Here is a 15,312-nt window from a genome sequence, read left to right as displayed (position 1 = left end):
TGGGAAAATTTTTATTATGAATTTGACTTCTTTAAATAGAGGCATTCAAATATTCTTTTGGGGTCAATTTTGAATGTGTTTTTAAAGGAATTTATTTCATCTGAGTTGTTGAGTTTATTGGCATAAAATTGTTTATAATATATATAGCCTTATTCTTTGAGTATCTATGGAATCTGTAGGTATCACTATAGATTTCTTCATTCATTCCTAACATTGGTAATATATACTTTTCTCTTTATCAACCTTGTAAAAGTCTTACTGATTTTATTAATCTTTTCTTGAAAAATAACTTTTACCTTTTAAAATTTTCTATTTCATTGATTTCTGCTCTTTATTATTTCCTTCTACTTATTTTGGGTTTAATTATTTTTCTAGCTTAAGGTAGAAAAATAAGTTGATATTTAGTTACATAAGAAATAAGATTGAAGGTAAAAACTATGTCTTGTACTTATTTGTGTCTATAACACACACTAGGCCCTTGATAAATTATTGTTGATTGAATGAATATTGTGGTGGAGTATCCAGACAGAGGAGCTAAATAATGTCAAGATGGATCTAGGTTATTTGTCCAGTAAAATTTATCACATTGTATTTTATAGTTAGTGGCATTTATACCCATTTTTCCTGCCAGAACTTCTTGAGAACAACAGTATTTTCTTGATCTTTGCATCTGAGTGTTTAGCAAAAAGCCTTTATATAGGTAGTAGCTGCTTATTTAATGCTTGTTGAATGATTGAAAGGCCAGTCGGGGAAGTAAGAAGGAATTTGGAAAATTTTTCAATAACCTGGTAAGTAGCTTACAGTGGTCTTTAGAGAGCTAGAGAAACTTTTTATTCTGGTTACCCCGTGAAGTGACCTAGCTGTGGTCAGTTAGCAGAGTATTCTTATGCGTCTATTACGACTCTTACTTTCTACCCTCTGGAATTAAGATCATGAGTTATGAAGCAAGGCTGACAGTAGCACATGAATACTTATATTTTTATTTTGTGTAACATGCTTAAATTATTCCCGAACGGCAACAGGAGGAAGCAAGTGGAGTTATCTGATGATGAGACAAAAGAAACTGAAAACATGAAGAAAAAGAGGAGAAGAATCAAACTTCCTGAGTCTGATAGCAGTGAAGATGAAGGTGCGCATTGCTAATTTTTTTAATTTTAATTTTTAATTTTAATTTTTGGCTAGTGGGATTGTCTCAGTCAATTTGGGCTGCTATAACAAAAATACCATAGACTGAGAGGATTAAACAACAGGAATTTCTTCCTTTCAGTTCTGAAGGCTAAGAAGTCCAAAATCAAGGTGCCTACTGATTCAGTTCCGGGTGAGAGCTCTCTTCCTCATTTGTAGACGGACACCTTCTTGCTGTATCCTCCATGGCAAAGAGAGAAATCATCTTTCTTGTGTCTCTAATCTCATTCATGAGGGCCCTATCCTCGATACTTAATTATCTCCCAAAGGTCCGCCTCCTACTTCTATCATATTGGGGATTAGGGCTTCAACATATAAATTTTGAGGGAACACAAACATTCGGTCCACAGAAGGGTCAGTTCTTATTATGATGATTTTAAGCACAAGGAGCTAAAAAGTTACTTATTATGGGTCACAGTGACAATAGTAATCCTAGCACTGAGAGACACAGTGTACCTATTTCTATTTAAAACCTACTTTAACCTTTTGACAAGAACCATAATCTTATGGTAATTTGTCAAAAGTAGCAAACACAAAGGGAAAGAGGAGAATAAGGATTATTACATTTATTATCAAAGACGTTTTCTTTTTCAAAAAATAAAATGGAGCTCTTCCTTTCGGTACCTTCATGTGAATCTTATAAAATGGGTGATATTGTAGGCATCAGGGGTATTGATGGTGTTTTGTACCACATAAGTAAAACCATGCTAAGATGAAGAATCTGTATGGTCATCGTTGAGAGGGAATGACACTGTGAACCCTTCCAGTTTTAAGATGTAGACACTATTGTACAATAAGCGAACAGAATAAGGGCAAGAGTCTTGCCTGAAAAATTAATGTGCCTTTTAAAAGAATATCAATTATTCTAAGAGCCACTATCAAGTATCCTTCCCAAAATGTGTAAATGAAAGTGTACAGAAAAAGGAGGAAACCAAAGAGAACGATACCTGGGTTGGACTGATATGCCAGATGACTTCGATCCTGAAAAGCCTGGTTTGAGAACCAGTGGTGAAAAGCTTGAGCTGCTGTGATTGATTCTCCATGAATTCATGGCCTAATGAGTATAAAACATTTTTGGTAATGGCCAGGGGAACTCTCGTCCAAAGGGATTCAGCATCATATAAAGGTAGACAAAAGCAAACAAACTGACACTAAAAAGAGATTAAAGAAAAATGAATGCAAAAAAAGGAACCTGCTATGCTGTTGAAGGACAAAGCTAAACTTGTTAGACTCTACTCTTAGCAGAAACTACTGTAAGAAGCACTGAAAATAGTAACAGAAGCTCCCCCAAAGTGGGGGGATATTAGCTCAAGTGAGTGAAAAAACAAACTATATATACAGGTGACAGTAATGCAAAGGAAATGAATATGTCTATGGCAGAGGTACATCTTTGACTCTTCCATGGATTTAGGGTTTCCATTGACTGTGGAATGGATAGGGATAGGGTATTGTGAGCATCCTAGTGGGGCAGTTGCTATATACTCATTCCATGTCATTTATCAAAATGCTTTAACCAAGACTACAGAAAGGAAGATTCCCAAGTGTGTGATGAAACAACCATCAAGGAACATTCTGACTGGTTAAGGGTTGAAGGAAATAGAGGCAAATCTGTGCAGACACACAGGAAAATAACTTAGCAAGTAACTTAGGAATATGTGCTAATTGGAAGTTTTCCCTAAATTCCAACCAGGAAAAGAACTTGAGGAAGATTCTAAAAAAGTCTTTGAAGCCATCCTAATGTACATTAAAAAAGTAAACTAGATACTGTAGTATTAGTGAAGGAGTCAGCTCTAAGTCAAGGAATTACTGTGGTTGATTGAACACTCTTTACATACTTCTGAAATATTCTCTGTAGTTCTGATCCGTAGCTCACAAAAATAATACCCTTAAGTGATTAGAAATATGAGTGGGGTTATTTAGTTTGGAAGGGAGAAGAAATGTAAAAGAGGTGGACAACCTATAATAGCAGATGATAGAAAGCAGAGGCTCTCAGATTTTTTTTTCTGGCAAAGATAACTTTTGGCATCTGACTAAATTTATAAACCTTTGCCATTTTATTCCTAAGTTTCTTCTTTGTCTCAAAGCCAGTGGGATTTCATTTTCAACCTTCATACAGTCTCTAACCTATTATTGTTTTATTTCTGTTACACTATTAGTTCAATATGTCTTCAGCTAGAAGTTAGTACATGAGCAGCAGGAGTGGAGGAAATGGCAGAGACTTTGCAGTTAGACAGACCTGGGTTTAAATCTTAACCTTTACCACTGACCATGTGACTTTAGGCAGATTACTTAACTTAATCAATTCCTGTTTTCTCGTCTCTAATATAGGGATGTTATCACAAACTGTGCCGGCCTTTTATGAACATTAAATAAGATGCTGCGTCAAAAGTGCCGGGACAGTGCTTAACATATAGTCAGTTTTCTTATTATTCACCCCACTTTTCCTATTGAAATTCAGTAAGCATTTAATGGTAATAAACACACTTGAAAGTACCTTCTCTCAGAAAATTCCCGTCAACTTCATATCTTTAACTCTCTACACAAGGGACTGTTCCTTTCTCTTTCTCCCTGGCAGAGTCATAAGTACCTTTAGCAGTTCTATTGTACGTACTCCCTTTGTAAAGCAAGAAAAGGCCAGACCCAGAGAGAAACAACATTAAGAGTAATATCTATATTGCTAGGAAAAAGTAGTTTTAAATGGTATGTTTCAGTCCTTGCTACCATTTTCAGTCCTTGCAAATTTCTTATAGAGAATGTTAAGCAAATGACCTACTGCCCCTTTTTTAAAGGTTAAGATAAGTAGTTAAAAAAATTTCCTAGGGGGGCTTCCCTCGTGGCGCAGTGGTTGAGAGTCCGCCTGCCGATGCAGGGGACATGGGTTCGTGCCCCGGTCTGGGAAGATCCCACATGCGGCGGAGCAGCTGGGCCCGTGAGCCATGACCGCTGAGCCTGCGCATCCGGAGCCTGTGCTCCGCAACGGGAGAGGCCACAACAGTGAGAGGCCTGCGTACCGCAAAAAAAAAAAAAAATTTCCTAGGAAGCTATGAATGATTTTCAGGAATTCTAGTTACCCATGTCTTCCAGAAAACTCTCTGATAAACAGTGGTTACATTACTGGATCCCCACAATTAGTTTTACCATAGCTCTTATTCTGCCCCAACAAAGGTTGCTTTCCTGGGGTGAGTGATGTTTCACTACTTGAGAACCTTTGATCTGAAGAGCTGCAAATCCATTACAAATATATTTAAAATACACCAACGCATCCATCATTCCTTATGCTTATGTCACTAAAAATATATTGAGGGAGAATGCTTGGCTTGGTAATAAAGACTAAGGCAGACAGACATGGATTCTAGCATATGAATGTGGGCAAGTTTTAAAAAAATCTCTTTGAACCTCAGTTGTATCAATATAAAACAAATAGTAGTAGTGATTTTGTAGGGTTATTATGAAAATGAATGATTAATGTTTGTAAAGCCCAGAAAATTCTAGTTGTTTTCCCTGTCCTTCCTTTCTTAAAATATTTTGTTTAAAACAATTTTTTTTAAACAAAGTAATACATGTACACAATTTCAAAAATCAGATAAAATACAAGTTTTATAATACATAGTAACCTCTCCTATCAGACTCACCTAATTGACTGATGCTTCCCTTGTCAACTTTTTCCCATCGGCCTTCCATCTTCCAGGGATTTGTTGAAATTTCTTATTCATTAAGAGCTCTTGGCTCCTCTGGTGTTCTCTTCCCTATTATGAGAGGGTTACAACATTTCTTTCCTTTATGATCGTTATAATGTTTCCCTTTGGGGGTGTGTGGAAGGGAGAAAGAGGTATATGCTGAACCGTCCTTGACCTAGAAGCCCATCATCTCAAATTTAGTTCAGAAAATTATTATTTTCCTTTATTTAAAAGAAATTGTTACTGTATATTCAGTGCTAGGGAAATCGTGGTGCCTCTGCCTGTGTGGAGCTTAGAGTCTAAAGGGGGAGTGTAGATAAACAGTCCATACAGTGCAGTGAGAGGGGTCTTAGAGGGTGCCACTGGGATTGTGTTTTCCTTGGTTAAATCAAGTCATTACAGAACTGGAAATAGAGTAAGAACTCTTAAACTTATTACTGAGAGTACTCAAAATTCCTTTTTTTTGGCATCCTCACCACATAAACTTCACTCCCGCCACTGTAACACATTGTGACACAGCTTTCTTAATAGCTATACCTTCAGAAAAACGGGTGCTTGATTCTGTGGTTTGACTGGACTTTTGCTTCCTTGAGCTCCCATCATGTTCTAGCCTCCCAGAGCTGGTTAATAGCTGGACCACTTTCCTTTTATGTTTTTATTTCCTAGAGCTCATAAAGTTTTGGGGCCCATTTCATACTTGAAGTGTATAATATATTGTTTCTTTCTCGCTGTTGTTCTGCTTCACCTCTTTAGGTCATTTGGCCTTAAGCCCTCCACTGTCATAATTTTTTAACACTGACCTAACTGGTTGGGAGAATTTCAGATCCAAGACTTGTGCTAAGAATTTGAATACAGCCAGGAGATTCAGGGAGCAGGTGAGGCTAAGCAGCTTACCCAGTCCCTTGACCAGCAATTTCTTTGTGGTAATTAAGCAATAGGTCAGCTGAGGATTTTCACTTCCTCTCTTATGGACCTTATACTATTTCTGGAACTATTCAGAAATGATGGGATCCCTCTGGTGGTACTCTCAGGTGGTACCACTTCCATAGCAATATTTCTCTCCTTAAAATATTCTTTCCTGCTAATCTCAGTGTAGCAAAATAAGCCTCATCAGTGAGGCAAGTGAGAAGTAGTTCCCAAACACATATTAACAAGCAAGTCCTAGTTGTTAGAGCTGTAATTGTGATCATTGTGTCAAAGATGATTCTCCCACCCCACAGTTTATGCTCTTAATATCATCTGGAAAATTTCAGTCTAAAATACATATCAAGTAATGGCAAATAATCCTCAGACCACAGTCACAAAATCACTGTTACTATTATTTCTGTTTTATACAACTGAAGTTCAAAGAGATTTTTTTACAGCTTGCCCACATTGATATGCTAGAATCCATGTCTGTCTGCCTTAGTCAAGCATTCTCCCTCAGTATATTTTTAGTGACATAAGCATAAGGAATGTGGATGCGTCAGTGTATTTTAAATATATTTGTAACGGATTTGTAGCTCTTCAGATGAAAGGTACTCACATTTGGTATAATCTGAGGATTATCTCCACTTACTTGATCTTAAGAGAAAATGTCTGGCCCTGAGTGGTAAGGTAGCATGGGATAGTTGGAATAGTAAGGCTATGGAATCAGACTGACTGGGGTCTAAAACTTCCTGCCTCAGTTGCAAGCTCTGTGCCCCTGACAAGTTAACTAACCTCTCTGAACCTCTGTTTACTCAACTCTAATGTATGAATAATAATATTTGTCTCTTAGGTTTGTTGTGAGGATAAAGTAAAATAATGTAAGTGAAATACATGACACATGATAGATGATCAGTGGATATTTATAAAGTAACTTCATACTTTGACTTATCTATAAAATTAGAAGCTTAGCTAAGATGATCTCTAAGGTATATTCCAGCTCTAATAATTCTTGATTCTTTGATTCTCTTTGTATGAAAATTAATAAAATATTTATTTTAAAGATATTTATAGTTATATAATTGCAGTGTCCTTGGTTGTCATGAATTACTGCTTACAAAATACCCTTTGTTGGACATGAAAGTTTAGAGAGCCAGTGGAGAAGGCATTGTACCAGACACTGCTGTAGTTCTCTTATCTAAGCTTTTTTCCTTATTTCAGTCATACCAGACTCTCCTGGGGCTTATGAAGCTGAGTCACCATCCCCACCTCCTCCTGCTTCTCCATCTCCTGAACCAGTGCCTAAGACTGAGCCAGAGCCTCCTTCTGTCAAGGTACAACTTTACTGGGATGTGTCCTTTATCGCCCAAGGATAAAACTACTCTGCTACGTTAGTTCGCTGCTGTACACTTCACAGATGTCAGTAGCCGGCTCCTGTCTCGTCCTGCTCTCCTATAGGTAGTGCAGAATGGGCATTCCCTCTCTTCTCACCTGAAGAGGGAGTTCAGCCATAAGGTGTCATCTCAGGAATGTGGCCAAAGTCAATCCTGGGAGCTCTTTTGTTTTTCATTCCCTCCAGCTTTAGGGCAGCTGTGCCACCCAACTCCTGTTGCCATTATGCAAAGTGAAGTCTTGCAGCAGAGTGTGTGAAAGACAGAGTAGAAAAAACAACTTATGCAGGTTTGTTGCTCTTCCAGAAAAGGGCTGCAAATGGGGAAATACAGTTTTCAATGATCTTCATCTGGCTCTTGTCTGCATCTGTTAGTGTAGATAATGAAGGACTGAGAAGATGGGTAGTTTTTTTCCTTTATGACTATTAGTTTTCCTTAATTCATTGTGTTAAGACTGTCATTTAAATTTTGCATGATTTCCTCATTAGCTGAAGAGAAAATGGGGTGGAAGAGCAGTGGAGAGAAAAGGAAGTTGGTATAAGTAATACCTTTTGCTACTAAATTAGACAGTTGTAACGTTGCAGTGTCAAGATTGAACTAGCGGCTATCCACAGCAAAGGTGGATGCCATGGAGACCTCTGGTCTGGTTTAGAGGCCTTCCCTGAGTGCTTCCATAGTATCTGCTGTGGCCTTCCATTAAAGCCCTTACCACAGTGGATTGCAATCGTCTGTTTTCTTTGTCTGTCTCCTCCACTAAAGTCCGTGTCCTATTGGTCTTTTTAACCTTGACGCCTGCACTACCCAACAAAAGTTTGTTGACTAAATGAACACAGTTCTTTGCTCAACATGCTACTTTTCTTCTCACAATGAAGTATCAATGAGTGTAACTTGTCTGTGGTTGGGCTGGTCCCCTAAAGGGAAATTTGTAGATAACTTGTTTAACTTTTTATTGTCATAGAATATTGGAGGGTGATTGTTATAGAGTAAAAAGCTTTTGTTATTTTTCTCTATAGCTTGATTGGTCAATTTAATGTTGTATCCTCTGATCTTCCTATGATCTTTTAGGGCTCAAGTGGAGAAAACAAAAGAAAACGAAAACGTGTGCTAAAATCTAAAGCCTTTGTGGACGAGGAGGGCTGCATAGGTAAGAAGAATTTTTGACTCCAAATCCAGAGATAGAATTATTACCATGGAGAGCACCTTAATCCCTTACAGAGCAGGGTGCCTCAGACTTTAATATGCACATGATTCATCCCCAGGTGGTGCTGGGCTGCTTTCCTGTGGCCCACACTTTTAGTGGAATATAGGGAACACTACAACTAAAGTCAGAATACCTGGGTTCCTGTTTGCGTTATATGCTTGAGATCTTGCATAAAAGTCACATCATCTCTGGTGGGGAGTTTCTTGATCTGTGGAGTGGAGGGAAAATACCATTTTGCCTACATGTGGGATTATTGTGAAGATTCATGTGAAGTAATATATTTAAAAAACACTTTCAAGATGGAAACCACAATACCAATTTTAAATCATAGACATTGAGAAACATTTGGGGTTTTTTTGAATGTTTGTTTTATACATTTGAACAGTGGAAAAGAAGCTCCTATAGATGACTAGACTCTGAAGAGAATGTCAAGAGTCTTCTTTGTGTTTTGTCCCATTTGTTCTGACTCTTCCAAATCACTTCCTTTATGTTTCCTGCTTGTAAGCCATGTTAGGTAAAAGCATGTGCTTTTTATGGAGGCCTAGAGGGAAATTAGAATTCAGGCCTTGAGTCATTGCTTGATTCTTCAGCCATGTTTTAGCTTGTTCTACCACGATTAACCGACTTCTGTGGGGCTTTTAGGATTTAGCACTTGAGGCGCGATGAGATGTTCAGATCCTGGTACTGTCTTTTGTGTTTGTAAAAAGTTGTGGGTTTAGGCTCTTCAACCGCTTGTTAGTGAGATAGCCGAGAATTGTCATTTCTCCTTTCCTGTGGCACCTGCCACACGCTGGCTCTCCTAGAGAAGTATTTTTCCCTTTCTTGATTTTCTTTTTCTGGTTCAAATTTTTGTCTTAAAAAGATTGATAGACTCTGAAGAATCAACTTTCCCTAGGCAATGTGGTCGTTAAAACTAGTGAAGACCTTTCATCAGTCTTGAGCCCTCTCCCATTCCCCACCTTCCACTCATCTGAAAAGGCCTCTGCCATTTTAATTGTAGCATGTGATTGGGAATAAAATTCCTTACACAGGAAATTTGTCTTTTCAGTGCTAACTTTCTTGTGCCTATGAATTCTGGATTTTGGTCTTTTTTTGTGTTTTATTTGTTTGTTTTTGCTTTTAGTCTTCTAATAATGAATTTCAAGCCTCTTGGTTTGACTGTTAATGGTAATTTATGTGTTTACTGTTTTTTTTTTTTTTTTTTTTTTTTTTTTTTTTTTTTTTTTTTTTTTTTTTTTGCTGTACGCGGGCCTCTCACTGTTCTGGCCTTAGTTGTGGAGCACAGGCTCCGGACGTGCAGGCTCAGCCGCCATGGCTCACGGGCCTAGCTACTCCGCGGCATGTGGGATTTTCCCAGACCGGGACACAAACCCATGTTCCCTGCATTGGCAGGCGGACTCTCAACCACTGTACCACTAGGGAAGCCCCACTGTTGAATTTTTAATTCTTTTTTCTTTTAAACTTGAGGACAAAAGCATCAGTGCCAGTTTTTCCCTCCTGCTAAAAAGAAAAGTGTCAAAAATATCTTTATGAGAGTTCTTTGGGAATTTGTGGCTAATTACCTATTGCTTTGTTCAAAACATAGTACTCAAGTTTTGGCCAGGTATGGGATGTGAACATTTTTGTACTTCTGTCCCCAGACAGGACTATTAAGAGCCTTGGATGCAACAATGAAAAAACTGTGCTCACATAGCACATTTTTTTTTAAGGTTTTTAGTCCAAGCTCAACCTAATGAATCTTGGCTCCTGTAACCAACAAAGGAGTTCTGCTTTCCTCTCTCTGCTCAGACTGTTCCAAACGTACCAGCACAGGGGGCTTCTTCTGTCCTGTGCTGGATGGGAGTTGGTCTGTGGGTTTAAAAAGCTGATCTTTCCCTTTCTGTGAGTTTACTACAGGGACTGGGGAGTTGGGCCCCTGAGATAAATTTGGGGTGGACTTCTGGACAGGGTGGATATCTAAGAGCAAAACAGTTGAGTGGAAAAGAATTCTTTTACCCATGCAAACTGGGCCTGTTTTTATGGCAGCCCAGAAAAGTGGCGTGTTGTTCAGCTAAAATAAAGGTCCTGTATTTTTAAGTTGAAATCTCCTTTGTTCTGTAGTTTGAAGTAGCCACAGCTTTGAATATAGAAATGCTCCTTTTAGCTCTTAAGGTATATACAAAGTGGTTCTGCTTAAGAAATTCTGTTGGTGCTGCCCTGACTGGTTTTTAACTCCCTCAAGTAGTGCATTGCACAGAATTGGCAATGAGACAACCAGTGGTTGGTCATGAAATAATGAGCTAATTGATGCTGAAGTTTAATATTACAGACATGCTGCCATTTGAATACATAAGATAGCTTATGGAGGAGCAAGTCTTGTCTTTTCTATATCTGTAGGTGGCTCTTTAGAATTCCCTAATTTGAGATATTGAGTAAATAACAGCTCATAATTTTGTTCTAAAATCCAGTTATGTAATGCTTTTGAAGTTGCATCAAGATGGGGATGATGTTCTGGGATCATAATTGTTGAACCAACAGGTATACCATAGAAATTCCTGAAGTATCTTAGAGCAACATTTCTTAAACTTTGTTGAGTAGATGCATTACTTGAAGATCTTGACAAAATTCAAATTCTGATTCAGTAGGCCTGGGTTAGGACTTGAGATTCTGTGTTTCTAATAAGCTCATGGGAGATACTAATGCCTCTGGTCTGTGGAGCCTTAAGACCTTCAAGAACGTTTAGTATATATTTAAAGCTTACTAGTGTTTCTTTAGCCTCTTAGTTGACAGGGGTCAGCCAAAGTGAACTCTAGGCTGTTGAAAATAATGACAAATCCTAGGAACTCTTAGGGAGGGGACTGTTGATTATGCAACCTTAATAAGAATAGATGAATAAGGTGAAGGAATACTCCACTGGTTATAGCCAGTTGACCTCCAGCATGGCCCATTGCAAGGGGAAAATATAGCACTGAAGAGTGCTTGCCAAAGATTACTGGGTGTATTTGTACATTTCGTAGGGCAGCATATCACCTTTTACAGGGGAGCAAAGAATGGTGATTCTCAAGGTGTGGTCCCCAGACCAGCAGCATATCACCATCACCTGGGAACATGTTAGAAAAGCAAATTCTTGGGTCCACCCCAGACCTATTGAATCTAAAACTCTGGAAATAAAGCCCAGCCATATGTGTTTAAATGAGCCTTCAAGTAACTCTGATACACATTAAAATTTGAGATTATATAAGTGACAGACTAGGTATTAGAACACAGGTGTATTTGATTCCAAAGCCTATACCTCTAGAACAGTTCGGGGGATATATTTTATTAGAAAGAAATGATCAATAAACGAGAGCTTAAAACTATCATTGTTTGTTAATGGGAAAAAATACCTTTCACTTTACTCATTTGAGTATTATGCATATTAAGTTACTCTATTCAGCTAAGAAAAGGTGTTTTCCTTTTTCCATCATTTGCTGAGAAAGGATTTAGATGACGTTGACTGTACAGCTGCTGCATCTCTCTAAAGTCACAGGAGGGTGGCATTGTACTGTTTCTTGCGGTTGGTGTGTGCACTGCAGTAGTATTGAAGAGACCCTCATCAGTTCTGGGACATCATTGTTGGAAGCGATTGTCTGTGCCTGTGCCCTTTGGGGCTTCCTTATAGTGACTCCTCACTGGTATAATTTTTTTTAAAGTTTCCAGTGGGGAGGGATCAGTGAATTTTATTGGTAGGAGAAAAGGCAAAGTACACCCTTGACTGACAGGGAGTAAAAACACTAGGAACTTTTTCTCATTTTATCATTGTCCTTCCTTAAAACTATCAAGTTTGTCATCTGACCAAGTTTGCTTGAGATAGTCATTCTTCATGATGTAGACCATTACTAAATCCTGGGTCACTGAGAACCAAGAACTGAATAGTTGAGTAGCTAATCTCCAGTTCACAGTGGGTGACATCAGGATAGGACTGGCTAGGAGGGTCCATGGCAATGAATCTGGCTAGGCAGGATGGGGACTGGCTGGTAGAGCAGAGCTTAAGACCAGGAAAACCAGTGATGGAAATGGCAGGCATTGTGGGTCAGGGAGGTGAGACTGAAGAAGTCAGTCAAAGCATGGAGGTAGAAGTAGGTGTTTGAGATGCAGACAGTTCTGATGTAGAGCTCAGCAAGTTAGCTAAGCATAGACCAAGGCCTAAATGCAGGATTTGGGCAACCACATGATAAGGGCCCACTTAAAGGCATGGGGCATAGCAGTGATGGAGTAAGGGTGAATGTTGATTTTGAGCCCCGCTAGAGGCTGTGTGAGCTCAAAATACTGCTTCCTCCCTGAGGCAGAAACTGATCTCCCAGCGGGATTAAGCTACGGTGGTCAGTGAGCACACTTCCCTTGGTCAGTGGGTCTGAGGGGATTGGAGTGAACCAGACATCTCATTCTCTCGGGAGAGCAGTGTTCTAAATGACTCAACCCACTCATATCCCATTTTTTACTTTGTTCTTCCAGTAACTGAAAAGGTCTACGAGAGTGAATCCTGCACAGATAGTGAAGAAGAGCTTAAGATGAAGACTTCTTCTGTGCATAGGCCTCCCGCCATGACTCTGAAAAAGGAACCCAAAGAGGAACGAAAGGGCCCAAAGAAAGGAACTGCTGCTCTGGGCAAAGCCAATAGACAAGTGTCCATTACTGGCTTCTTCCAGAGGAAGTGAACTGCCATCTCTGTTAGGTCAGAGATGTGGAGTGGTCAAGGGACAAGACCAAGACATACAGACTCTCACTTACTGTGTAAGTTCATCCAGTGCCTCACCTCATCTTTATCAAAAGACTGTTCTTCCATCCTGTAAGGTTTATACGGCTTCTGGTTTTCAACAAAAAGGAAATCACCTGGAAGCAAGAGGCAAAAGAATATTTCAAAAGCTGTTATCTTCTAATGACATTTTTAAAGCACAATTTTGACCTGTTCAGGAGAAGAATTCATTCCAAAAATAAATTGGAACAGGTTTCAGAATTATCACTGAAGCCATTAGTGGCTAATCCACTGTGCCCTACCCACCCTGTGCCCTTATCCATCCATTTATGGCTCAGGAAGTGATCCTTCTTGTTCTTTTGTATTTTGTGGACTTGTGTGGGTATTCTTTTATGCCTGAATTTTACTGGATGTGTTTACCACTTCCCCATCCTCCCTTCCCCACTACCACACTTCTATGTGAAGCATTTTCTGTAAGTCTTTTAAATCTTGGTTGGACTAAAGGCTGAAACAAAAATCTCCCGGTAATCCTCTTTTCCTCCATTATAAAGTACACTGACACCTGGCCACAGACCAGCATATTACTTGTGTTCTAGCCCTTTCACAAAAGCTCTTACTCTCGAGCCCTTTATTCGCTATTAGTGGTTAGGGAAAAGCCTCAGGCAGAGCACAAATAGAAATGTAATGATGTATTCAACCCCACCAGAACTTGGAGTCAGCATTGATGACATTGGAGGACTTGTCATGTTGCTGACACAGGGTGTGCTTTATACTACACTTTGTGATTTGTCTCCTCCTCTCTCTCCCTTTCCCACTCTCAGTACCTAGAGAGGGAAACCCATACACTGAAATGAAGGCTAAAAAGAGAAGTCCCTTCTTACATGCAATGTACAACAGTTAAGTAAAGTTTCTCCTTTTCAAGGAAACTGAATGTTAGAAACAACAATTTTCCAGGAAGATAATGAGGAAGAGGTAAAGCACATTGTCTATTGATGCTGCTCCTCTGTATTTTTAACCTCCTCACATGCTTAGAAGTACAGGCTCCCCAATAAGAGATGGAGAGACTGAGTCATTGGTAGATCTAAACATTTTCATTTGTTACTTATGGAAAATCATTTATTCCAGTGATAACTTGGAAGCACCTCCCTTTATGGCTGGACAGTGAGCTCAGGGGATGGAGGTGGTGTGGCGGTGACCTTGCACAGTGAGCTCTGGGGAAAGGAACACAGGCTCAGCTGCTGGAGTGACTCATGACTTAACAGACGAGGGACGTCTGACTTGCTTCTTGCTCCTTCTGCCTTCGCCTGGTGTATGTCGTAAGTGATGCAGTCAGCCGTCTACTGTTTAAGGTTAGGATTGTGACTGACCTTAGATTAATAAGAGCTTCTTTAGCAACTGTCACCCAGGGCCCTCCAGCCAGGCACCCCATGGACTTGATTAAAACCAGAGGTTTGGGAGATTAGTCCCAGCACAGCATTACGTCTACAACTTGAGAAGGCAGAGGCTTTGTGCAGCAAGCTGAGTAAAGGTTGACACATTCCAAACTCCTTTCTTTTTAAAATGTAAAAGGATGGAGAGAAGGGTGGAAAGGCTGGATTTAACTTTACAAAAAACTTCTGGAGAGGAATCCCTTTTAAATGGTTATTTTCGCCATTGCCTCTAGTCATTTTTCTAAGTAGAAATGGAAAATTAAAGAAGAAAAAGCAACAATTCAGCCTTTTAAAAAAAATTATCATGCTGGGATCTCTAATTAAATCACATTTTGAATTGGAAAACTCTGGTGCTGGTGGAGTTCTGTCTTTGCAAGCATAATGCAAATCCTGTGGTCACTGTGCCCAGTATGCTGCCTACACTCTGAGCTGTTTGCAAGGCTTAGTGAGTAGTAAGTGCTGGCTGTTTCCTTCTTTTTGTAAAAAAAAAAAAAAAAAAAAAAAAAAAAAAAAAAAAAAAAACTCTACCATGTTATCCAGATGAGTTAAATAAATTTTTGAGAAGTTGTTTTAAAACAGTGCTTCAAACTGATTGTCTGATGAATGTTATTTGACAGGATGGCAACAGTGTATGCAATTATTTAAACTCTGAACAGGAACAAGGCTGGTTTTCAGTTTATATTGTTAAAACTGCATACCCATAGTCTGAGATGGACAAGTTATTTGCTGTCTTCATCATTTTTTAAGTCCTGTGGGAAATCTTAGATTCAGCCAACCTCATTTTTTAGTTCCTTTAGAAGAAAATCTA

The 15,312-nt window shown here is 39.1% G+C and overlaps 1 protein-coding gene across 7 annotated transcripts in view; it reads left to right on the top strand.

The window, feature by feature from the left end:
- Positions 1 to 15,089, top strand: part of POLD3 (DNA polymerase delta 3, accessory subunit) — a 179,855-nt gene extending 164,766 nt beyond the window's left edge. For 3 of the 7 annotated variants that reach the window (XM_067038529.1, XM_059070822.2, XM_067038527.1), the window contains 5 exons: positions 1,023 to 1,129; positions 1,268 to 1,318; positions 6,990 to 7,102; positions 8,225 to 8,303; positions 12,834 to 13,591. In XM_067038529.1, coding sequence (XP_066894630.1) covers positions 1,023 to 1,129; positions 1,268 to 1,318; positions 6,990 to 7,102; positions 8,225 to 8,303; positions 12,834 to 13,036 — 553 coding nt within the window. In that variant the 3' untranslated portion in view covers positions 13,037 to 13,591. Of the gene's footprint in view, positions 1 to 1,022; positions 1,130 to 1,267; positions 1,319 to 6,989; positions 7,103 to 8,224; positions 8,304 to 12,833; positions 13,592 to 14,199 lie in introns of those variants that run through there. The other 4 variants (XM_067038530.1, XM_059070824.2, XM_067038528.1 and 1 more) reach the window with 2 other exon arrangements.
- Positions 15,090 to 15,312: the final 223 nt, after the last annotated feature.

Source organism: Kogia breviceps, chromosome 7 (assembly GCF_026419965.1).
Source record: "Kogia breviceps isolate mKogBre1 chromosome 7, mKogBre1 haplotype 1, whole genome shotgun sequence".
NCBI lineage: Eukaryota > Metazoa > Chordata > Mammalia > Artiodactyla > Physeteridae > Kogia > Kogia breviceps.
Note: the sequence above shows the minus strand (reverse complement) of the source record. Positions and strands in the feature narration are given on the sequence as shown.